A 26078-nucleotide genomic window follows, 5' to 3' on the forward strand; every position below is an offset into this window, starting at 1 on the left:
AAAAAAGCTACAATTAGTACAAAATGCAGCTGCTAGAGTTCTTACCAGGTCAAGAAAATATGATCATATAACACCAATTTTATCATCTCTACACTGGTTACCCATTAAGTTCCGTATCGATTATAAAGTATTGCTAATGACCTATAAGGCTCTAAATGGTTTAGCTCCTGTGTACTTAACTGATCTTCTATCGCCCTACAATCCTTCACGCTCTTTAAGATCACAAAACTCTGGACTTCTGGTTGTATCTAGGATAGCTAAGTCCACTAAAGGAGGGAGAGCGTTTGCACATTTGGCTCCGAAACTCTGGAATAGCCTTCCTGATAATGTTCGGGGCTCAGACTCACTCACCAGTTTAAATCTCGATTAAAGACGCATCTCTTTAGCCAAGCGTTCACATAATGCATCTCATATCAGATCAACTGCACATGACTATCTTTGCTTAATGTTATGAACAGCAGCTACGCTAATTATCCTCCATTTGCTTTTCTGTTTTTCCTCGGGACACCCGTCCATCAGCTTCAGTTTGGATCCAGCCTCTTAAGAAGACCTCAGATGACCAACACATATGAAGAGACGGCGCCAACTCCTGCGAGGACTTCAGAAGATGCAATCATCTGGATCAACATGCACATTGCCCAATTTCTAGATCCTAATTATTGTTAATGTAATTCTTTTTTCCAGGAGCTCATTGCTTCTACGTTCAGTTAAACTGCTAACAGTGATTGTAAATTAATTGCCTAAATTATTACATTATTTGCTAACTGCATTCTTTAAATTGTGGTGTTGACATGCATTCTCTGTAAAGCTGCTTTGAAATTTATAAGTATCATGAAAAGCGCTATACAAATAAATGTGAATTGAATTGCCAAAAAAGTAAGGTTACACCAGTGACAAAAAAATGCATGCAGTTTTTAAATAAATGCACAGAAAAATAATAATTAAGTTGTCATTTATGTGTATTCATAAAGTCAAAGGGTAATCTAACAATGTGGTCTAAGTTTAAATGTTAGAATGTTAGCCATACCAAAAGTGGACATTTCTGTAGAATGACCCATAAAAAGAATAATTATTAACCAAAGGTTTAAAAAAAAAAAAAGAAGAAAGAAAAAAAAGTGACATAGTTGTTGTGTGGGCCACGTGAGCACTTTTGGTGGTATTAGACATTTCCTGTGCTTGTTCTCTTCAGCATGAGCCCCGTGATGCGCTCGATGCATGAGAGCAGCGCTGTGATTGGCCCGTTCTGGTTCCACATCAGAGCCGCGCTGCGATTGGTCCGTTTTAACTTCAGATGAATGGGGTGACTTCATTTCTCGCAGCAGTTCACGCCTTGACGAAGAATTCTTAAAACAAACTACCAGAACGCGCGCTTTTCTCTTATAACCTCATAATGGAACTCAGAACTGATACATTTGCGTTCTAAATCCAGTGACGACAGTTTCAATATGAATTCATCACCACTTCAAAAAGTTTTGTTTTAAAACTTATATTTTAACATGTTCTAAACGTTCCAAATGCACACTGTTGTTCTCCGAATTAAACGTTTGTGAATTCTTAAATCTGCAGATTGAGTAAAGTGCGCGCGGGAGGCGCGGTGTGCGCGCAGACTTTGCCCAGGCGCGTAAAGTGCGTATTCAAACGCGTCCCTCTCTACGCATCAGTTTTAAGGCGGACTACAGCCACTCATGACGCTCATTAGTTGACGAGGTTTTTCCACGCTTCCACGCTGACACCACCCGCACAGCACTGAGCCCTGAAGAAGAGACAGCATCTATCCGAGAAGACTAACGTTAAAGGTAAGACGCATGACGCAAAAGAGATTTAAACACCCAAATGTCATCTGAAAGTGCGCGGTCTGGGGCGGAATGACGCGCGTGACCTCGCGAACGCGGATGAGCGGTGTCTAGCATCATATGACTTTATAAAAGATCAGAAGCGCTCGGATCTGATGATGTCATGTGAAGCTTTCTTTAGTTGTTCTTCTGAAGAAGTGTTTGATTCATTATTCTGAACGGTCTGGACATGTATGGGCTAGCAGCAGTTTTGGATGTGTTGTATAAGGGTTGTTACTCGATCCTATCAGCAGTGTCCCGCTGGGAGACATTCTAGAATTCATCACATTTTACTTTAATACAATGCAATTTCGTTTTTAAACAATCATTGTAGAATCTATAGGTTTAAGGCTTAATGTTTGCTTTTTGTTTGAATCTGGTGGTGTTTTTTTAACTGTATATTGGTTTATGAGTGTGTAATATCTGCAAATTTGCAATCCTAGTCATCATGCACAAATAAAAATATTTCAGACTTCATAATGAATGCATGTTAATACTATGTTAGTTTGCCAGATTGACATCAGGTGATTTATTGTTACCATTTTTATGCATCATAATATTTAGATAAAAACCTTTCAAGAAAAAAATAAAGCCTATTTGTATCTTTTTTTTAACATTGTGGCATTTTCCTTCCTCCCAGATGTGCTTAATTTTCTTTAATGCAATTTCTTATATTTTAAATAAATATTGCATTTGTCAGTGAAGCATTATACACGTTCTGTGTCGGGTTTTGAGCTCTTGTACCCTGATGGCAACAGCAGAGACACTCGACAGACTCATAAACGCCTCCGGCGAGAGTGAAACATGTCTCATAATGATCTCCATTCCTCTCTATTCTCATCATCAGTCCTGCTGAAAAGGGCTTTTGGATTAGGGATCTTTATAAGCACCATGTCTTGATCTTTACTGAGCTACAAAAAAAAACGATGAAGAGAACTGAACGTGATGGATGGTAGTTCAGCTGTTTTTATTGTTGTCATCAATATGTGTTCCAACAAGGATTTATTAGGATAACTTCCATTGACTTTTAAGGAGTTTTATTACGTTCTAGGAATGTGTGTGTGTGTGTGAAAACAGCTGAAGTGATCTCCATATGATTTCTCTTGAAGGTTGAAGATGGAGGCCTTTAATGACAGAGTCAACACTTACATCGACTCTTGGATGGGACCCAGGGGTAAGATCTGTTCTCCTCTGTACAACTTGTCTTTCTTGTTGCCTTGGCAAAGCTTTTCTTCATGTTGTATGCCAGAACATTTCAGGTTTAGCAAATGGAGCAAAGTTCAAATTTATTTTCATAGGTAAAACAATGTTAGTGTACACTGATGATTTGAATAATGCTTCATGCAGCCAAGCAAGTGCTTCTAATGGGCGTCTTTTGGCAAACTTTGACAAATCCAATGATTATGTTATCCTAAAAGTGCTCGTTGTTTCTTGTAAACTTGCATTCCAGACTGACAACACCACAAACTCTACCACTCATTTCTTGGAAACTGTATGAATCAATCACATTGGAAGCAATAAGAATTTTAGTCTGTGCTGTAAGTGGAAGTGTGTTTCCGCCGCGGAATAAAAAAAAAAGGTAATTGCAATTGCGAGATATTACAGTAAGTTGAGATATAAACTCACAATTCTGAGAAGAAAATCTGAATTGTGAGATAAAAAGCTTTTTTTTCTTTATTCCGTAGTAGAAATAAGCTTCCATATCAGTCCATGCAACACCAAGCCAAATTTGTGGATTTGTGGAAAAATCAGCATTATAAAATTCTGATTGGATGAACTGCTTTTAAAGGGATAGTTCACCCAAAAATGAAAATTATCCCATGATTTATTCTCCCTCAAGCCATCCTAGGTGTATATGACTTTATTCTTTCAGACAAACACATTCGGAGATATATTAAAAAAAATATCCTGGCTCTTCCAAGCTTTATAATGGGAGTGAATGGGGGTGTGAGATTTTGAAGCCCAAAAAAGTGCATCCATCCATCATAAAAGTAATCTAATGTAATCCATAAATATCCATATCTAAAACTTTATTAACTAAAATAACTAGCTTCCGGCAATGGCAGTATGCAAGTCAATATCCTACAGAAGAGTGACCTCTGACCTGATGTTAGATGTAGGTGTATCGTAACTCTTGTGGTTCAAACAAATAGGGCTTCTTCTCCTATATCGAAATCCTCCTGCATTTTTCTTTTGAAACTAATGTGTGACCAGTGTTTTGTTTTGCTCTCTCCTCTACACTTCCACATTCGTCAATAAATCATGCGTCAGGTCAGACTCAGAGGTCACTCTTTCACCGTAAATCGATGCGTATGGTCGTCTGCCAAAAGCTAGTTATTTTAGTTTTAAAGTTTTAAATATGAATATTTTTCTTACAAAACCCCATCGCTTCACTTCAGAAGGCCTTTATTAACCCCCTGGAGTCGTATGGTGACGTTATACAGTGTTGATTTAAATGCTGTATAGTGTTTGATGATTGCGTTAGCTTACATGTTCATCAGCAATGCTTCAATCGCTTGTTTTTGCTGCTTCTTCGCCCCCTCTACTGTATAACAGTGAAAACATGGATTGCTGTAACATTCCGTCAGTGGCGGAGAAAGAGTTAAATGCAGAGGAACGAACACCTTTGACTGACTAATGCCGTCGCACATGCGTGAGGATGCTTGTGCTCTCTCATTTACAGATCCTCGGGTTAGAGGATGGCTTCTGCTGGACAACTACATCCCCACTTTCACCTTCAGCATGATGTACCTTCTGATTGTGTGGATGGGACCAAAATACATGAAGAACAGACAGCCATACTCCTGCAGAGCGCTGCTAGTGCCATATAACCTCTTCCTGACGCTTCTGTCTCTCTACATGTTCTATGAGGTGGGTTCCTAATGAAGAACATATGCAAATTTGATGTGTTTTAAAGTACTGTGAAAGGAGATCAACTGTGAGAACATACTGCAATTTTCAGAGGTCAAAACTTCCTTCCCAGTCTGTTCCTTGACAATCCGTGTTTACATGTCAACGGTGTCTATTGAGTGATCAACACTTGCTATTTCCAGTCATGGTGAGCTATTATTAATCCTAAACACCAGAAAAACTAGCAACGAGGGTAAACCGTGACAGGTTTCAGTGCAGATTGTTTTATGAATCTGTTGGTCTGTAGCTGATATTTCACATGCAACAGGACATTAGCTATCATGCAACAGTAAAAATGGCTTGTTTAAATCTACTGTAAAATCAGAAAGAGGGCAGAAAATGGACATGAAAAAGAAAATATGAGTGTTTGGCACAAAAATACAATTTCTGACAACAACAAAAAAGTCATTACATCACAATAAGCACAATACTATAGGCTCATTTGAATGATTCTCTCAAAATATTAAAGAAAGAGTACAATAGCATCTTAATGATACTAAAATAACACTGGCTTGTCCTGCTAACTCCGTTTTAAAAAATGAGTTAGTCATCCTGGTGTTCTGGAGTGCCTTCCCACACTCCAGTAAGCTTGCATTCCCATTGATTTTATGCTGTAACAGATGTTACACAATCTAGATATTTGAAAGTGATCGAGACCTTTAAGGACATGCACTTTGATACTGATGGTTTGACTTTTTTGGAAGCTGAGCAGGTTTATGTCACAGTCCATGTGCACCTTAAAGTTCAGAGTCCTTTCTTACCTAATTTGCACTCTCCACGCTGTCTGCATTGCAAAACTGACCTAACGAGCACATTATGTCAGCTACGAGTTATCTTTAATCACAGCCATCAATTACCTTGAAGCTGTTTTACTGCAGCCTCATTAGAGAAAGAATAAAATCTCTAGGCTGCAAATTAGAGAAATTCTTCTCTCTTTCTTAAAGGGAGAGATCACCCAAAAATGAAAATTCTGTCATTTACTCAACTTCATGTCATTCCAAACCCATAAGTTTTTTGTTCATCTTCGAAAATAACAAATATACAGGCATTTTTTATGAAACCTGAGAGATTTCTGTCCCTCTATTCACCCAAAACACTGAAGCTTCAGAGTTCAAAAAGAGATGGTAAAAGTACAGTAATCCATATGAATCGACTGGTTTAAATCAAGAGTCACTAACAGATTTAGGCTTTTATTCACATGATAACATTGATCAACACACATACATAGAGCTCATCAAATATGGTCAATGAAAGCTCAAACGTTCTTGCTTGATGTGCGAGAACAAACCTTGTTTTATCCGTTTAAAGTTATTGTCTTCTTTATGTAGTAATATCAGTGTTCCAGTCACTTTGGTGATTTGGTTTCACAATAAGGTTCAATTCATTAACGTAAACATTCCATTCCCTAACATTTCTAGTATACATTAACACAAGTTAATATATAATGAGTGAATATGAATTAACAATAAATACTAGTGTGTTTATAAATTAACATCAACAAATGCAGTATTGTTTATGACACCTAATGCGTTAAAGTCACTATGAAATCCAAATGGAAAATTCTTGTTTTTTATGGAATATTGCACAGGGTTTATTATAAATTATTTATCCGCGCACATCATTATTGATTTAAATTGATGTGCCTTATAATCAGAGGTTGCCTTTGCGATTCGGAGGCCAGAGAAAAAGAGACAAAAACATTCAAGGTCCAGAGAAGTAGTAAAGACATCCTTAAAATAGTCAACGTGACTACAGTGGTTCAACCTTAATGTTATGAAGTGACGAGAATACTTTTTGTGTGCGAAAACAAAACAAAAATAACTACTTTATTCAACAGTTTCTTCTCTAAGAAAGTCCATGAATGTGAAACTAAAGATGAATAAGTCCAGATAACCGTGACAGAACGCTCCCTCCTGCCATGCGCAACATCGCGCTGTAGTAGCAGAGGTGAGGGAGTGATGGAGGGAACTTTTGAGGGGCCGAGGCGGTGATACAGGGAGGACAGGAGATGATGAGGAGATGGTGCAATACGGACAACGAGAGCCTGGCGGCGATGATAAAGTGCGTCCGATGGCACAGACCCAGAGCCCAAAGACAGCAGCACATGGTGGATTCGAGGGTGGGAGGAACCAAAGTGCCATGGAGGCTAACATCAACTGGGGATAACCAATGGAGGCAGAGCTGATTGATCCCTGGGTGCAGACGGAGAGCCGATGTAGGAGAGCGTCATCGCTGGCACAGGAGGTGGGCGTCACTGGGTGATGCCGTGGTGATGATCGTCTGAGGTGGAGCCAGACTGCCCAAGGACTGAGGTGACTTCGGTGTGATGGAGGACTGAGGCAAACCCGAAAGGGAAAGAGGAGCTGCAGCCATAGGGGTGGAGGAACATAGTGTAGCGGAAGGTCCGCAAGTCCGTGGCGAAGGTGGTGTGATGACTGACCAAGGAGGAGCCAGTGGGATGAGGGAACCCGGTGGAGCTAAAAGGCCGATGGTGTCTGGTGGAGCCAACAGGTCGACGGACCGAGATGATCTGAGTCCGGAGGCAGAGCCACACGATCTACCCGCTGATGGTGGTTGCCTGAGCTGAGGCTCAACATCATTACTTGGTAAAACTCCAGCAGAGGCGGGGCTGGAGGACTAGATGAGCAGGGTGATGACAGAGGCTAAACAGGGTCAATAGTAAAACAACCTTGTCTATGCAGGTGTACGTGCTGTCTAAAAACGGCAATGAAGGTTCTGAAGGAGCAAATAAAAAGTTCAAACAGTCCATGGTGCTGTCTAGGAACAAAATCCAAAATGGGGTGGGATAGGGTGGGAGACGATAACACCGTGCTGAAGTCAATCAGCTCAGTCTCAAAATCCACCAAAATTGCCTCAGCCACTGATGTTGTGGGCTCACTCCCCTGGTAGGACTCAATGGGGGCACCTCTTTTGGGGAAAGGGTCTACACTGACCTCTTATGTTTTAGGTACTGGCCAACACTGGTAAACGCTCTCCAGTCAATGCATGAAAGCGTCCCTCCAGTTAAGTCCAGAGGTGTCAGGGAGGTCTACAGATTGATGGTAATTGACCTTTCGCAGGGAGTTTGATTGACAAGCGAACTTGCCAATCAGAACGCCGAATCCATCATTTTGTCTGACAAAGCAGTCAGGAGTTAGAAGATTAACCTCGGTGGACTTAAACTTGAAAAATGTTGTGTATTGACGTCTTTCCGCGTTTGAAACAACATTTGCTCTCATGTTCATTCATGTTTATTTGATGCTATAAATTAACTAGTAGGAAGAGATGATCGGTTCACGAGCCGCTTGAGCTGAGGCGCTACAGCGATCTGTCACGACACATTAAAGAGCCACAAAACAGTTTTTATTGTTAGAATTTCTTAAAAAACGACACAGTTTGAAAGCTGGGACTTTGTTTAATATTATAAGTAACCTGCTCTGTCTTGTCTGTCGACGTGTTGTCAGTGTCCTCTTTGCTCCGCAATGTATTTTTCACTCTGTGTGGCGTGACAGCACCACGGCTTGTCGGACAAAGCAACAGTAACTAAGGAGGGCGGTTCTTTGCAAAGGGTCAATTAGCCCTGATCCAGAACAGCGACTTCATACCCCTCTTCCACCAAGGCAGTTTGAGTGCTGGTTTGGAGCCAGAGCCAAGTTTCAAATCAGTTCTTTGTCTTTCAACACACAAAGCACCAGCTCCGAACCAGGAAAACTGGTTCGTAAGTAGCACCAATACATTGCTGGGCTAGAAGTAAGAACTGCTTGCATCAGAAGCTGGGGGCGGGGTTACCATGACCAACAAGAAACTTGTGACCGCCATTTTTGAAATAGCAGCTAATTGAGCTAATAGCAGCTCGGTTGTAATCTCTGTCTATATACAAATTACAGCGAGCCGTGTTTGGATGCCAATGTAGGGTCGCAAAGCCATGAGCCTCAACAGTAGTGAAACATCCGTGATTGTTGATGGATGGCTTGTTTGAGATGCATCGGAGCAGCGCGGACATATTCTACGGGTGACATCGGAGTGCCGCGGTTCTATGGGAGAGTTTGTAAAGCATACGACTTTTGAATCGTTCTTGCGGTGCTTTGATGTCATGCGCCGATCGCTCTGCGGGAAGCCGATGCATCTCGAACAAGCTTGGTGTGTTTGGTGCTGCAGCGCTAGCTTTGCTGTGAAATATGAGACGTATACAGTGACGTGAGACCTGGCTCTATGCTGGCTCTCTAGCCTGTGGAAAGGCAAACCGGTTCTTAGAAGGCTTGTCAGTTGAACCAACTCCAACTAGCACCCGGTTCGTGCTGGTGGAAAGGGGGTATCAGAGTCTCGTCATCAATGGGGCTGGTGACAACAAGAAGGCAGAATTTTCCGTAAAGGTTAAAATGTCTATAAAAATCGTGCTGCATAATCCATTTGGTCAGTTGATCTGTCACAAGGCTGAAGATGATGAAGACATAAAGAAGACAGGATTATAATATATCAACAAGGTTTTTTGAGCACAAGTGGAAGCCCCTTCTGTTGCTAGGCCCGATTCATGGGAAATGGGTGAAACACAGCAAAGGCCGCTACTGCTCTTAATCTTGAATCAGAATAACTTCTCCTTGCTCTTGCAGCATCTCTTCTCTGATGACGAGGGCGGGGCAACCTGTCACTCACATGAGATCCACCAATAGCAAACCACAACCATCTAATCAATTTCCCACGGCCAAATCAAGCCCCACCCTACATTTGTTCTAGTTCCAGAAGCCATTTCACTCAGATATATGTCACAATATAGAAGAAAAAAATAGCGCAACTTCCCTTTCAAGCCGACTTCAACTATCTATTTCCCAACTGCTTATCCTGCTGTATGGTATGGCAATGCTGCAACGGTCTTTAAGTTCTTCCATTTCATGAGAAATGAGCCGAGCCATCACATCAGTGAGAGCTGGGACTGCGCTTTAGGACTTTAGAGAGGCAGCGGTGCACACCGTCCTGTGACAGTTTCTCTAACGGCAAAATCAACCCGCTGACCCTGAGAAGCTCTATCAGGCCAAAGCAATTAGGGCTATATCGGGACAGTTGAATGGCCCTTTATGTCCCCTGAATGTCCTTTTAAAGAGGTTATTTAAATCGAGATGTCCTCCTGTAACATGAGGTCAGGCAATAATGAGAACTTTTTTGAGGTTTAGTATAGGATTTATATATAGGGGACAGATGTGCAGCTTTCATTCTGCATTTGCTAAAAAAAACTTTAGCAGAAAGAACAAGGACTTTATTCAGAATGAGACAATGAACAATGACACGTTAGAGGCTCATGGGAGATTTTACTGAGGTCTGCACAGTGTTCAGTGAGAGGTGAGAACAAGATCATAGTTCAAAAGAATTAAAAAATTAAGCATTTTTGTCTACTTTCTGTGCATGTCAGCAGTAAAATATCTCCATGCATCAGCATTACACCTGCGAGCCTCTGCAGATGCTCATATTGTGCTTGGCTTCAGTTATCAGGAGAGAAAATTAATAAACTTACTTAAAGCCACCTTCACAATAAGCATGACCCATGTGCAAGAGAGTTTCATTGGTCTGTTTGTTGAAATTGCAAGAAAGATTTCTGATAGATAGAAAGCATCAAACGTTTTTAAGCATATGCCATCAGTTTTCAGCAACAATGTGCATGAATTACATTACATATGTCACATACAGTTTATTCTAGCTTCATGCATTCTTTTTTAACAACACTTGAATGTGGGTTAGATTCATTTTAAAAAGCAACATTTTGAACATTTGAATTTTTTGTCAAAGATTTCATCCAGATGGGATTCAGAGTGATGATCAAAACACAGATGGAGTAGATCGAGTCCATCAACACCCCCAAAGCTTCACAGTCGTTTCCTCTTCATGGGTTCAGCATTTCATTCAGTGACGTTAGGCAGTTTTGATTTATATGATGTTTAATGTTTGATGATTGCATTCACTTACATGTGCATAAGCAATGCTTCTGTCGCTTGTTTCTGCTGCTTCTTTGCCTGTGTTTTGATCTGAAGATACTGTACTCTTTCAGAAGATGTGTAATACCCATAGTCTGTATAAAACATGGACGTAGTGTCCGTAGGTTTCGGATGAGCATTTTTGAAGCCCAAAGTGTACGGTGCCGGCCGTCGCCATCTTGATAGTACGTCACCGCATGTCACTTCCGGATTATCGAAGGCAGGGATGTGGGTGGAGCCGAGGTGCCTTGTTGCTGAAACCACGCCCGCCTATCTCGACGTGATCAAGTTAGCTCAGACTAAGGAGCTATCTATCTATCTTAGATACTATCTAAAATATTAATAAAGATAAAAAATTATACATCATTTGAAAGTTTTAAAGGTTTACTGTTAATCTACGGTGTCTGTTTTACGATATAGATGCTCCAGCACCAGTAATATTGTAATTTGTGTCAGGTTTGCAAAAGACAACACGCAAAATCAAAACGGGACTTCATCCCTTTGCAATGAAATTGCGAACATGAGATGAAACCAAACCGATCCATGATAAGCGTCCATTGAAAAACATCCAACAACACTTTTTGTCCATAAAAGCATTAAATCCATGAAATATTGATGTATTGTCCATTGTTTGCATCGTATTTCTTCTGAACGATCTGCTCTCCATCATCGTTCTTCAAGAAATTATGCAATCTGAGCAGTGTTGGTTGTAAAACTGTATACGATCGTATACATTAGACTCTCACAAACAATTCAGCTTGTGTCCAAAGTATATTTTTCAAAATAGTGCAGCAGTTTTAGTTATAATATCCAAGCAGTGCTGTCAGATTTTGTGGTGTCTTGAGAGGCATATTCTCCAGCCATTGTCGTTGTAGTAAATCTGACAGACGATGCCAAGATGATCCATCAACGTGTGTTTTGTTTATCTTCCACATGTGTGCACATGTACACAGACGTTCTCGAACTTTCAGAAATCAGAGCTTGTATGACACGTTTTTTTTTTTAATCTGTTAGTACAATTAATCGCACAGCAAGCCATATTATTTGATAATTGTATGAAATAATCCCAAAAAAGCACAAACACAGCAGAGATGCCAAGTTCAGTGGCTGGAATTAGCTGAGGTGATGTAACGGTAGACAAACGGGTAGTAATGACAGCAGCAGCAATCCATCTGTCACTCAAGTGGCCACGCCCTTAATTATGCAGAACTTTAAGACTTAATATAATTTAAACAGATGAGATATAAAAAAATTCACCCTTCCTCACAGTTGTCATGAAGGGCAAAATTGGTTATATCGACCAAAACCAGTTTTTTTTTTTTTTTTTTTTTTTTTTTTTTTTTTTTTTGCTGTAAAGTTAGCCATTTCAACATGGTGGAGATACAGATTCGACTCCGTTTTGGAGCCTGTTGCTGCGTCCCAATTCGCCTACTTATAGACCTTATTTACCAGAGAAACAAGCGCGCCACCATCTTTATAAAATTGTCTTTGAACTTCCGTTTTGCAGTAGCTCTGTACATTTCTATGGCATCGCTGTCAAAGAATAATTAGTTGGTTAAGTGGATTTACTTGTTGTAGAGTTAATGAAAGTTATCATGAGCATTGTTATGTTTAAAGCAGATGTCTTAACAAATGTCAGTAGATTGGGAAGATTTTAAAACAAGCAGTTCATTCATAAATGTAATATCGCTGTGGAAATACAAACCGTAAGTCAAAAGACAACGAGCGCAACGTTGAAAAGGGGCGGGGCTACATAAGGTCCATACTACGTCCTAAAAGTATGTACTGTTTTTGTAAAGAAAAAGTAAATATTTTTGAGTGTGTAGCAGAAGAGTATGCAAGCTTTGGGACATGCCACCTCGTCATAAATGCGTCTGTAACGGACGTTCTGTCGCTTAGTTACGCAACCTGTAACTGTTTCAAACTACCCTGTCAATCATCTTATCACAGTTAAAATCCTCCACGTTCAATTAAATTTAATTTCCTACCGCTTCGGAGAGAAATGTAGTCGCACGTTTAGCCAGTCATGGGTCTTTCATGCGGAGAACTCTCCTCATCTTTGCATAATGATGCATTTAAAAGTTAATGACCAAACGCATCGTTATAAAAGTTCACAATGCTGTTGCAGATGAAATATAATGTGGATAACATTTAATAAATATCTTTTCGTCAGGTTATACTGATTATTAATCATTCAAGCCCCTTTATCTTAACCACTCTGCTTAACCGTCGGTCTCGCACATCTGTCATGTTTGTAGTTTTTTGACACTTTTTATTCGTATTTGTAGTTCTAATCGAATCCTCGTCCACAGCGCAATGTGTTACGGGCAATATTAGCCGTTAGAAGTGTGCACGGATCTGCACTTCGAATTCTAACCGGAAAAAGTAGACCATCCGGGTATCTTTGGAATACTCATTTCAACATACTACGATTTGGGACATACTAATTCTTTTTTCGAATACTATTTAGGACGGATAGTATGCAAATTGGGACGCAGCATGTCTCTAGCAGCCAGTAGATGAATTACAGTTTAATCACTTCCATGTTGGTTTCGAGAGAGAGAACGGAAGGTTGCCACTTGGTAATAGCGCCCCCTACGGTATACCGTGGATTGCTGGAAAATTCCTTCAATGCAATGGCGTTGAAAAAAAAAAAAAAATGTTAGTGGCGGGGAAAGAGTTAGTAATGTTCTCAAAGTGTTTTATACGCCATCCATGGAATGTTTTATTTCTGAAACATTTTAGTTAGATGTTCGTCTAACTTTTTTAAATGTTACTACTACTAGTTTCAGAACGAAAGTAACATTCCCATAATGTTTGAAAAATGATAAAATGGAATATTCCCTTAATGGATGTTTTGGAAGTTAAATAATGTTTTCATTACTTAATGGGAACATTAGCAGTAGGACTGGGTATTGAGTTTGATACTTTTTAGGCACCGACCGAATTGCCTTGATACCATCGAGTATCAAAAAATGTCTTGATGTTCGGTACAAATTTCGATACCTAAGGGGTTAATCTCGTCAACGTCAGTGAGACAATAAGCATAAACAGGGCTCGAATTTTTTTTGAGTCAATATAATGTTATTAAAACAGATTTAATCAAATCGGTATCAAGAAATGTATTGTTCAGGAACCGGTATCGATATCGAAATTTTTTTTAGCGATACCCGGCCCTAGTTAGCAGAATGTTCTTGGAACATACATTTGTTCACTGGATACATTGTATGTCTTGTTAATGTAAACTGTAAATCATTGTAAATCATTCACCCTGTTATCCTTCTGTCTCTACAGCTGGTAATGTCAGTGTATCAGGGCGGATACAACTTCTTCTGCCAGAACACCCACAGCGGAGGAGAGGCCGACAACAGGGTAAAACAACAAACTGAGTTTTCAAAGATTCAGCTTTACTCTTTTATCACAATCCTCAGAAAAGATACAATATTTTCCAGTCGAGAATATTATATACAGTATTGGATGCTATTCAATACATTATATACAGAAGAAAGGATACAATATTCTTCATTCTGTCCCAAATGGAACCCAAAGCCCTCGCAATCTTCCTCCGATTCCACACATTCTTGACAATACTGCTTTGACTGTCTGCTGCGGAGCATCGAGGGCAAATATAGGGGACGCTCGCAAACAGCCTTGACAAATAGGACACCCTACAGTCTTGTGGACTTAACAGACACGCGCACACGGCATTAGCATTATGTAATGTCAGCGTTAGAAAAGAACAAAAGCAGGTCTGATAATATAGTGGATGGCAACAGTTGTGAATTGGTCAGGGCTTAGTGAAGAGTGTTTTTAGTGCTGTGAATGTGACGGAGCTGGTCAGGAGAGGAGGATCTGTGGCAGCAAATGTTTATTTGTATTTACAAACGTAACAGCTTTGAAAACCAAAGACAATACTCGACACAGGAACTGAGGAAGCAGAGTGCAATACATACAAAGGAAAATGAGGAACTAGATCAAATACAGGTGAGCGAAATCAGTTAACGGATCAGACATAATGGAAACAAACTAGCAGAGGAAACCTGTGGAACAAAGGACACAGGAACTAAATACAGGAACGGAAACCAAAACTAAACGTGACGGTGACTTTTAAAGTACTTGTTATGAAATAATATACTTAAGTGAAAACTGAATGTAATGTTTTTGAACACATGAGTTGTTAATTGAAATTAAATGAAAATGTTGTATAAAGTTATATTAAATGCAATTAGCTGAACTTCAGTGGGCTTTAATTTAATTTAATTTCATAATTACTTTTGCTGTCTTTGAAAAATGCTTATTATTTAAGTGTGTTCTGACAACCATTAATGGTAAATTATAATTTAATTTAATTTCTATTTGTAACTATTTAAATATATTTGTAATTACATGTTTGTAGTGATGAAGTTGCAAATTAGTACATTTAAAAGATATTAACTTTATGAACACCTACAGTACTTTGCATGTAATTTGACATTGAAAGTGGCCTTTTATTTTGTTAATATTATATCATCTGCAGGGACTTTTGTACCATCTAACACTGCATTTTTGCAATATGCTTGGAGAAATGAATTATTGTGTAAATGATGGTCTTTCATGTTTATCATCTCCTCAGATGATTAATGTACTCTGGTGGTATTACTTCTCCAAACTCATCGAGTTTATGGACACTTTCTTCTTCATCCTGAGGAAGAACAACCACCAGATCACCTTCCTGCATGTCTACCATCACGCCACCATGCTCAACATCTTGGTGGTTCGTCATGAACTGGGTGCCGTGTGGACACTGTAAGTTCCTCGCGGTCACATGTTTCTGAAGGCGCTTATGCTGCATATTATATGCTGAATTATTCAGATGCACAAAAACAAACCCAAACAGAACAGGGGAAAAATGCTTATCCAGAGGGTCTTTAAATAACTGCTTGCATTATGTAACACGGGGCTCGACATTAACGCTTGGATTTTTTGAAGGGACAAGTGAAAGAGAATTTTGCTTGGACAAGTAGCCTGATTCAAATGTCAATAACAAAAAATAACTTAATGGGAATCACCAAAACGTGAGAATGATTCTGATTTTATTATATTTAGTGTAAGTGGTGACTGATAGTGGATAACAGTATATGTATAATGTATGTGACGGTAAATAGGTTGCGCTGTTGAGGCACTGAATGATTCAGCGTTTTGAACAAATTGGTTGAGTCAATGATTCAATGATCCATTCATGAACAACCGCCTCATACTTGAATGAATCAGCCATTGGAATGAATCGTTCAAATTAATGATTCAATGACTCACTCATTAAGACGGTCACTTGCCACCACCTACTGGCGGATTAGTTTCATGTTTAACTCCCTGAGGTCTGAAAACGCGCCGGTGCGTTTTGCAGAATTTTTTTCACATTGCAGCAAAACAGACTTAAAATACTCCGTCATTTTTGTCATAGAGACATAAGTAATATATCAATTGAAACTATAGAATATCTTCTTTTATTTGTGTACACTCAGAGTAAAAACAAAATGTTGTGCTTTTTGAAAACTAAAATGATGCATGATCTGTCCTCTCCCTCTGAACAAAGTTTAACCTGATAGTTCTCAGAAAATGAACGATAACTTAGTGAATACTAATCACAAAAAAATTTGACTTATGTCTAATGACACGTTGAAATGTCAGGTTTTAAATCATGTAAGTCAAATCGAAAACAAGAATTCTGTGTTTATGTAATCTGTATGAAAAGAGAGCCATGTCAGAAGTCCCTGATTCAGCTCATTATCCGCTAATGCCGCCACGCCCACGGAGCCAGCGCTATTCAGACGCAAATTCAGAGGCAATACATGCATACATCATCTCAATCGTGTATTTATTGTCTTGAAAAGTGTTTATCTGTATGTAAAAGCCATGGTTAGCGACCTCTGGAAGACATGCCGTTAGTTCCTGATATGTCCTCTTCTTCTTTAGAATAATTTGTGGACTAAATGTGCACAGAGAGCGCCCTCCGGCTGCAAGTATGAATTGAAAACACCATTCCTGAAATGTCCTCTTCTTCTTTAGAATAATTTGTGGACTAAAGGTGTACAGAGCGCCCTCCGGCTGCAAGTATGAATTGAAAACACCAGCGCTCATAGTGATGACAATGAATATAGAATATAACTCCTCTGTATAGAAAATTGACATAAACATATGAGAATCCATCAATATTTCTCCAAATGTGAATGCTTTTAAACTAAAAACCTATATTCAGACTCTGCATCACAGAAATACATTATATTTTAAAGAATATAATAGAATACCATTATTTTAAATTGAGCTGAGACATGATTACAGAGGTTTTTTTCACAGCCTACCTGACTGAAAGGCCTCATTATTATGCAGCACCATTAGAGGTTCTTTATGCGATTCTTTTGTCTTCTCAGGTGTAAATGACCCATTATTCATGATGATTCATGCCTCCACGCATACTGTGTTTCTTGACAAAAAGTGTCTTACAAAACTAAATCAATATATTGTTTTGTATGAACAAGTAGGCATTATAATTTTTACATAATTTTGAAGCAAAAACTACAACCTCCAATACCCAGAAGTCTTGTAAACACAGATTTAATATATATTTTTGGCCTTATTTCAGTGACTTAATTTTTTTTGTTTTTTCAATAACCACGCATAAACGTTATTCCTTCAAAAACACAAACATGTACATACGTGTTCCTCACATATTATTGTAGCCTAGTTTGTGCTGAATACAGTGTAATGACACCTTTGTCATTAATATGTTTATGAACAACTGAAAAAAGCACAAATGTCAGGGCATGTCAAAACTTCTCCAGGCCCCAAATCAGCCTCAGACTCCAGAGGGTTAAAAGTCAAAATGTTTTCCCAGCATTTCTTATTTTTATATTCAAAAAATATTTAAAACAATCTCATAACATTATTTAATGCAGTTGTAATTTGTCAGAGTAAATTATTTAATTTGATTGGTAACAGCCCTATAGTGTCTAATTATTCTAATTTAATTTATTGATCAAATTTAAGAATTTGAAATGAAAGATGAAGTATACATTTAAAATATCACAAATACGCAGATTTAAATATCAAAGCTGATTGAACACTGATGAGGAGGATATTTCTTCAGAATAAATTATATTTATACCGCAAAAAAAATCCTATTTTTTTTTCCAAACAAGCAACTTTTTTACTTGGACAAGTGAATGACTGATTACAAAGGACAAGCACGTGACCAGGCTTAATGTCGAGCCCTTTAAAGGAGTATATTCACTCGATCTCTGGTATTAACAGATCCATTCACTTCTTAGAACAGATTGTGGTGACTGATCATTGATTGAAGTGCGTAATGATTGCACAGACTGTTTAATGCTGCTCAGAGGTGGCATAAATGCGTTTACACAGCAATTTTAAATGCATACTGTTATACTATGTGCTGAGGTGTTCAGAGCAGGAATAATTTCGTCTGGCTTTTATGCTGCATTGTGTCTTACACAGAATTTTGAGCAGGCACAGAGCAGCTTCAGTCTAGACAGGCGAAGGAGGGTGAAGGAGCTTCTTAACAGCCATATTAATTTACTAGACAAACAAAACAAAGCAGGGAAAACAACAAGGAACTCAACTTGGGACAAAACTCAACAGCAAAGCATAAACATAGACAATAGAGGACAAGGCAGAGACTCAAACTGAGGGCCTGAATACAACCACAAGGAGAACTAAACAAGACACCGGAAACCACAGAAACTGGAAACGAGAACTCAGAAAATAGAACTAACAAACTAAAAGTCCTCGACAAAGTAAACAGAAATATTTCAGGCTCAAATAGACTGTGGTTACTGATCGTTGATTGAGGGATGTAATGCTGGCTATTCATACAGAAACGCAGCATTAGAATAAATCCAATTTTTGTGAGATCCAAATGAATGATGTAAATGAACTTGTATCATAGGACAGCCTCAGTGGTGATATGATTTGTGATTGATTGTATTTGAAGAAAATGCATCAACTAATACTGATATTATTACTTCTCTCTTCATCAGCGTATTTTGGCGCCACGTTTAACAGCTTCATCCATGTCCTGATGTACTCGTATTACGGCCTCTCTGCCGTCCCGGCCATAAGACCGTACCTGTGGTGGAAAAAATACATCACTCAAGGGCAGCTGGTAAGTACACGCTTTTCCTCCAGACTCCAGTAAAGGAATATGTGTTCACTGCTATTGCTACTGCTAGAGTCTAATGAGGTTATGGTGGCTGATCCAGTCATCTTTAATCAGAATTTATAATAAATAGGAAATATTTTCAGCTATTTATTATATTTATTATATTTTTATTAAATATTGTCTTTAACGTGTAATTTTCCACAGGGAACTGTTCACTAGTAAGATTTTAAAGGCAAAATGCTTGAAAAATATACATAACTGCTCAAAGGTTTGGAGTCAGTAAGATGTTTTTGAAAGAAGTCTCTTCTGCTCACCGAGAAAAAACAGTGAAATATTATTACAATATAAAATAAATCTTTTCTACGTGAATATATATTAATATGTAATTTATTCCTGTGATCAAAGCTGAATTTGAAGAGTTTGGTTCCAAAACGCAATAACTCCATTTTGATTAATTTGAGTAAAAAGGTGTTTTCTTTACCAAGAAAGTGGCAAGATGAAAAACACTATTTTCTGTTTCAAACTTTCTCACAGCATCTTTTGGTTATAAAAACATAAAAAATTCAAATCTACATTTTGATTTTAAAAAGTTTATTATAAAAACGTATTATTTTTTTCCCCAAAATGCAATAAATCCATGACACTTTTTTTCAAAATGCAATTAATCCATCAATATAAAAGTTATTTTTCAAATTAAAAATACACAACAAAGTAAGTTGATTCATATACATGACAGAGTCTAAACTTTGCCAATATTTATCTTATATACAGGCATTTTACTAAAAATACATTCAGCCGTCGCTCCCAAAATGAATCTTGTTAATGTTATAAATTATTTGTCATTACCGATTAAAGAGTATCTGGCGCCACCGCACGGTTAAATAAACACATTTGCCAAGTACATTGGTATTAAAAACGGCTTTTAAAAAAGGCTTCAATGTTTACAGTGGGTGGAATGGAGCGCTGTGATCGGTTGAGCGGATATATCGCGTTCTGCAGAGAAGGGAGACTGGCGTTTGTCGCGTTTTGGAAAGAAAGGGAGAAAACATGACAGAATAACACGATGGATATCGCATTTTGCGCAAAATTAATAAATGACTTTTCAATACCGACCAGATACAATACTGATTTTGGTGGAAACTCAATTTTTTTGAAAATGGCGTTTATCGCGTTTTGGAACCAAACTCTTCATTTTCAGCATCATTACTTCAGTGTCTTCAGTGTCACATGATCCTTCAGCAATCATTCTGATATGCTGATTTGATGCTCAACAAACATTATTATCAGTGTGGATTCATATTTTTGATGAAGCATAACCTTTTTTCAAGATTTGCGTGAGATTCTCCAGCTTTGTTGTCGTTGAGCTGTTAAAGCTCCGCCTTCTTCTGGAAAGGGGGCGGGGTGCAGCAGCTCATTTGCATTTAAAGGGACACACACAAAAACGGCGTGTTTTTGCTCACACCCAAATAGAGGCGAATTTGACAAGCTATAATAAATGATCTGTGGGGGATTTTGAGCTGAAACTTCACAGACACATTCTGGAGACACCAGAGACTTATATTACATCTTGTAAAAGGGGCGTTATAGGTCCACGTTAATTTCTTAAAAAAAAAAAAAATGACTGACCCCAAACTTTTGAAAGGTGTAGATTATAATGGATCCATTTGCCAGAATTTGGACTAATTAATTACAAATTAAAGCAATCTTAGATTATCTAATCTAATCACCCATATCCAAGAATGATGACTGATGGCTGTTTCCTCTCAGGTCCAGTTTGTCCTGACCATGTTCCAGACATCTTGTGCTGTGGTTTGGCCCTGTGGTTTCCCAATGGGCTGGCTGTATTTCCAAATCACTTACATGATCACTCTTATCACGCTCTTCTCAAACTTCTACATACAGGTAATTCTCATTTTGGCATAAAGAATGTATATTATTGAGCAAAAGTCAAATTGCTGTAAACGTTCCCCTTCTTTTCTCCACAGACCTATAAGAGAAACGCAGGATCTCGGAAGACCGATCTCACGAACGGATCGATAAATGGCCACACTAATGGCGTGACATCCAGCGAGAAGGTTAGATACAGGAAGCCACGCGCAGATTGACGGCAGTTTGTCCACGCACGGTCCTGTCATTGATATGAACGCAGTAGAGGAGCTGCATGTATGTGTATCATCTTACTAAAGCCATTTAATCTTTATTAAGAGACTTGCACACCGCAACCTCATGTTATTCATATTGAATCCAAAAATTAGGAAAAGAGAGCTACAATTAGGGTCCAAGTTAGTCTACGTCTCAGGCGTCTATAGAGTATTTTTGTTTTTCATATATTTTTCTTGAAATATAAAGATGGCTAACCTTATTGCTGTACTCATTTGCACTGGTGTTTTCACTAAACTTGTTTGTAGACATAAAGAAGAATGTATCAGAGGAGTTTACTAAATACACAGCAGTCTGCCACACTTAGAGAGCTGAATTATACAGTAATAGCCTATGCAATGTGTCTTTACAGTACAGACAATAGATGATCACATATATACATTGGGAAATAGGAGAAATATGGAAGCTAATTATTGTGATGATTGAGTTTAGTAAATTAAAGTAGGTTTACAAAAGAAAATGGACTGTTTATTTTATGTTAACACTGATTTAGCGTAGTTTGTTGTTGGCGCTGTACTGTACAGGTGAATCTTATCAAAACATATCTATTTCATTCCAGCTTACACATTTTTTTTTTTTTTTTTTTTTTTTGTGTATTTCTCATTCCCAGCCCATTTTTTGAAAACTTTACTGTACTACAAAATCATAATGTGTAAAAAATGTATTATTGTTTTTTTTTTTCATTACTGTAATGACAATAATATTCTTTAAATTTGACAATAAGTTTAACATATTTGTTTAAAACATTAGATAACCTGAACTAACAATGAAAAATACTTCTAAAGCATTTCTTAATCTTAGTTCATGTTCATTTTCAACATTTACTCATACATTATTGAAATAAAAAGTTGTATGTTAATATTATTTACTGGACCTGAGCTAAACCGAACAGTTGTATTTTTGATGAATAAATAATACTGTAACAAACATATTGCTCATTGCTAGTTAACATTAGTTAATGCATTAACTAATGAAACCTTATTGTAAAGTGTTAGATTCTTTCCCTCACAAATGTGGTAAAATTTCATGAACACAATGTCACAACTTTAATGGTTTAGATTTTTAGATTTAGGGGTGAAATATTAGTCAGGCATTGAAATTGATCCAAACAGCATGAATATGACAAAATCAGATCACTAATATACACTTGTTTGTTGTATCTGAAACTGGTAATATTGTACTGGCTTCGCATCCATTGCACTCTGTCAGTGTTTTCAACCTGAAAGATTTCCAGCCTGCAGATATCAGCGTCAGTGTAATGTCTGTTCTGTTTTAACTGGCTAGTCTTTTCTGCAAAAGAGTTTTCTGGTGTTAAAACCGCCATGATGAATCCGCAGTTCTGCATGTCGCTTCAGTGAACCACTGCTTACACTGTAATGACAGCACTTTTATTAACTCTGTAACACTTTCCTTTTCCTCTCTGTGAGGCGCTGTAAGTGCTGCAAGAAATACCTTGTGTCAGTTAGTGAAGGAAATGAGCACAATTATTTAGAGCCTGTTGGGTCACCTGAAACATGAAATCAGGACGTTTCGACAGCTTAACACACTCATTCTCTGTGCCAGCATTCCAGACTTTGTCAAGCAAAGTTCATTTTGTCCTTGTGTTTGAACACTTTCCCTAATCTAGCCTGCTGTTGTTTTGCCATTTAGGTGTGTTAAAGTTAAACCATTAGCATGGACCTACAGTAAACAATTAATACTACTTGTGCAACTTCTGTAACATTGATTTGTCCTTCTCATTTATTTCAGTTATTGCTGTTAATAAGTCATTCTCTCTGTTAGTGTCCTGTTTAATTGGATATGTAATAATATCTTGCATTAACCGTGATACTTCCCTGATGTAATGTTGTTAACTGATGCTTTTGTTGCAGGCATACAGACACACCCATCCAATGTACACGATACCATTGGCTATTAACACAGTAGAGAATTAATGAAGTGTATCACAAGTAGAACATCCCACGACCATTAATAGACACAATACCAATAAAGTGATTTTTATTTGGAGATAAATTTGTGCCGATGTTTGATTTAAGGTATTTGAAAATTGAATATTTAAATATTGAAAAGTTGTATTTACCTGAATTCTACTAATAAATAGCTTCTTGCCAACAGACATTATTCTAATTACAAATAAATGCAATCAAAATGCAAATTATTTGTGTTTTCTATTTTTATTATAATCCGTAAACAAATCCTTATAAATCTAGCAATATTAATCAGCAATTATTGTAATGTGGTGTCTATTTACACTGAGTGCAAATAGCCCGCTTTGTTTTCAGAGGCTGTTTAGACCAGCTCTGCTGCCATTGTCTGATTGAGCCGGACAAATTTTCAAAAGAAATCCTGCTGAAAACAGGATCAGCATGACCTCACCGCCAGCCGCTGTTGTTCCCACTGCTGGATGCCTTATAACGTTTATGAATGACATTCATGGACGTTATTCCATGTGGTAGACACATTTTTTTTAAGGAAAAAGACAATATAAATGGAATCAGTACATAAGCCTAAAATGCTTAATATTACAGATAAAAGAGAAACAGAGGGTGCTTTTTGCCATCTGCTGCGAAAGCACAAGCGCTGGTCTATCTGGGTTCATGAAACCATTCAGGCTCAGAGTCAGCACAGCGACACAGAGACATAACATAAATTAAAGGAAAGTTGCTTCTCCATCTTGCGCCAACACTCTACCACAGGATGTGCCGCCGACTTCAAAAAGGTTAGCACAAAAACATTATATTGTTCATGGAACTTTTTGTTCTGAAATGTTTAAGTCTAACATCTTTTAAATGTTATTCATTGTTTCTGAATATTCAGAGAACATTCTAAAGTTAATGTTCCCATAATGTTTGCATTTTTTTTAAAAATAGAATGTTCCTTCAACATACGCATATCCAAGAAATAACATTTTTAAATCAAACTGAACATTTTAAAGGTGCCCAAGAATGCTTTTTCACAAGATGTAATATAAGTCTAAGGTGTCCCCTGAATGTGTCTGTGAAGTTTCAGCTCAAAATACCCCATAGATTTTTTTAAATTAATTTTTTTAACTGCCTATTTTGGGGCATCATTAACTATGCACTGATTTTTTCAGCGCGCCGCCCCTTTAATTCGCGTGCTCCCTGCCACACGAGCTCTCGATTATATTACAGCACATTTACAAAGTTCACACAGCTAATATAACCCTCAAATGGATCTTTACAAGATGTTCGTCATGCATGCTGCATGCATGCTTCAAATTATGTGAGTAAAGTATTTATTTTGATGTTTATATTTGATTCTCTATGAGTTTGAGGCTGTGCTCCGTGGCTAACGGCTAATGCTACACTGTTGGAGAGATTTATAAAGAATGAAGTTGTGTTTATGCATTATACAGACTGCAAGTGTTTAAAAATGAAAATAGAGACGGCTCTTGTCTCCGTGAATTGAGTAAGAAACGATGGTAACTTTAACCTCATTTAACAGTACATTAGCAACATGCTAACGAAACATTTAGATAGACAATTTACAAATATCACTAAAAATATCATGCTATCATGGATCATGTCAGTTATTATTGCTCCATCTGCCATTTTCGCTGTTGTTCTTGCTTACCTAGTCTGTTGATTCACCTGTGCAGATCCAGACGTTACTGGCTGCCCTTGTCTAATGCCTTTCATAATGTTGGGAACATGGGCTGGCATATGCAAATATTGGGGCGTACACCCCGACTGTTATGTAACAGTCGGTGTTATGTTGAGATCTGCATGTTTTCCGGAAGTCTTTTAAACAAATGAGATTTACATAAGAAAGAGAAAGCAATGGAGTTTGAAACTCAATGTATGTCTTTTCCATGTACTGAACTCTTGTTATTCAACTATGCCGAGGTAAATTCAAATTTTGAATCTAGGGCACTTTTAAATGTTTAGAGAACATTGAGAAATAGGCAAATGTTTTCATAACGAAATGGGAACATTAGAAAAACATATGCATACAGATGTAGACTGATATTTATACAAATCAAATGTTCCCAGTGAAAATGAATCCTCAGACACTCGACAAGAGAATGCAGATTGCTGCCAGTGACATTTCATGCTCTGAATCTGTCATGTTAAATAACAGCAGTTATTATAAAGGTGACATCAGCAGATGGCACCAACTCTCGAGTAAGAACTAAGACCTGACACTACACAACAAAACACACTAAAGCTGCATCTGAAAGCTTAGGCAACTGACTTGTCTCGCTGCCTTATCAGGCAAAGACTTTGCAGGAAGCATTTGTGCATTAAGCTAGAGCTGAGCAATATGACCAAAAAAACATCACGATAATTTTTTTTCATGTCAGTTAGTATCAATTATTATCACAGTGAATGTCAAATCTTTATTTCTTTCAAGTTTAAAGGCAGATTTTTGCTCCTGATTGAAAGTTGTAGAAACCAGACAGTTAATTGTGAAATGTTAACCTGTTTGACAAGTCATGTTTTGATGATAAAACCACAAATTAATATTTCATGTTTTGTCTCTTAGAAATGCATATTTGACAGCAGCTTGAGTTGAGTGACAGAAGCAGTAGTTTGAATTGGGATGCAGATATAAATTTATGTTCATTGACAAAAACGTCTCAGGTTACAACTGTAACCCTGGTTCCCTGAGAAAGGGAATGAGACATTGCATATTGGGTTGATGCTATGGGGAATGTCATCAGCGTGACCGGTGTCTGAAGCACGTGTGACAAACATGCCAAACATATTGACTGCCGGCAGTCCATGACGTCATAAGCAGTCATCAACTCTTTTGTCTGACGGAGGCCCGAGGTATGGCAACGAGATGCATTGTCTCCTTCCCCTTCTCAGGGAACCAGGGTTACAGTCATAACCTGAAACATTCTTTTTTGAAATTGAACTTCAACATTGTGTCTTGGATTAACACTATTCATCCATCACTGAGGGAGTCCTTGTGGAGTATGAAGGGATGGAAACAAGCCCCGACCACCCCCACGCCACTGAGAGTGAGTGTTCGGCTACCGCTCTGGTGGTCCTGCCCAGCACCCACCACTAGGGCTGCACGATTAATTGCACG

The 26078-nt window shown here is 38.1% G+C and overlaps 1 protein-coding gene across 1 annotated transcript; it reads left to right on the forward strand.

The window, feature by feature from the left end:
- The first annotated feature begins 1303 nt into the window (after window positions 1-1303).
- elovl5 (ELOVL fatty acid elongase 5) lies at window positions 1304-23027 on the forward strand. Its single transcript, XM_048205922.1, is given in 9 exon segments — window positions 1304-1796; window positions 2942-3006; window positions 4516-4703; window positions 14000-14077; window positions 15318-15452; window positions 15454-15490; window positions 18739-18863; window positions 20628-20762; window positions 20846-23027. Coding segments are annotated over 8 exon segments (876 nt in total). The 5' UTR covers window positions 1304-1796; window positions 2942-2948; the 3' UTR covers window positions 20966-23027.
- The last annotated feature ends 3051 nt before the right edge of the window (window positions 23028-26078 follow it).

This window comes from Megalobrama amblycephala, linkage group LG10 (genome assembly GCF_018812025.1).
Source record: "Megalobrama amblycephala isolate DHTTF-2021 linkage group LG10, ASM1881202v1, whole genome shotgun sequence".
NCBI classification, from domain to species: Eukaryota; Metazoa; Chordata; class Actinopteri; order Cypriniformes; family Xenocyprididae; genus Megalobrama; species Megalobrama amblycephala.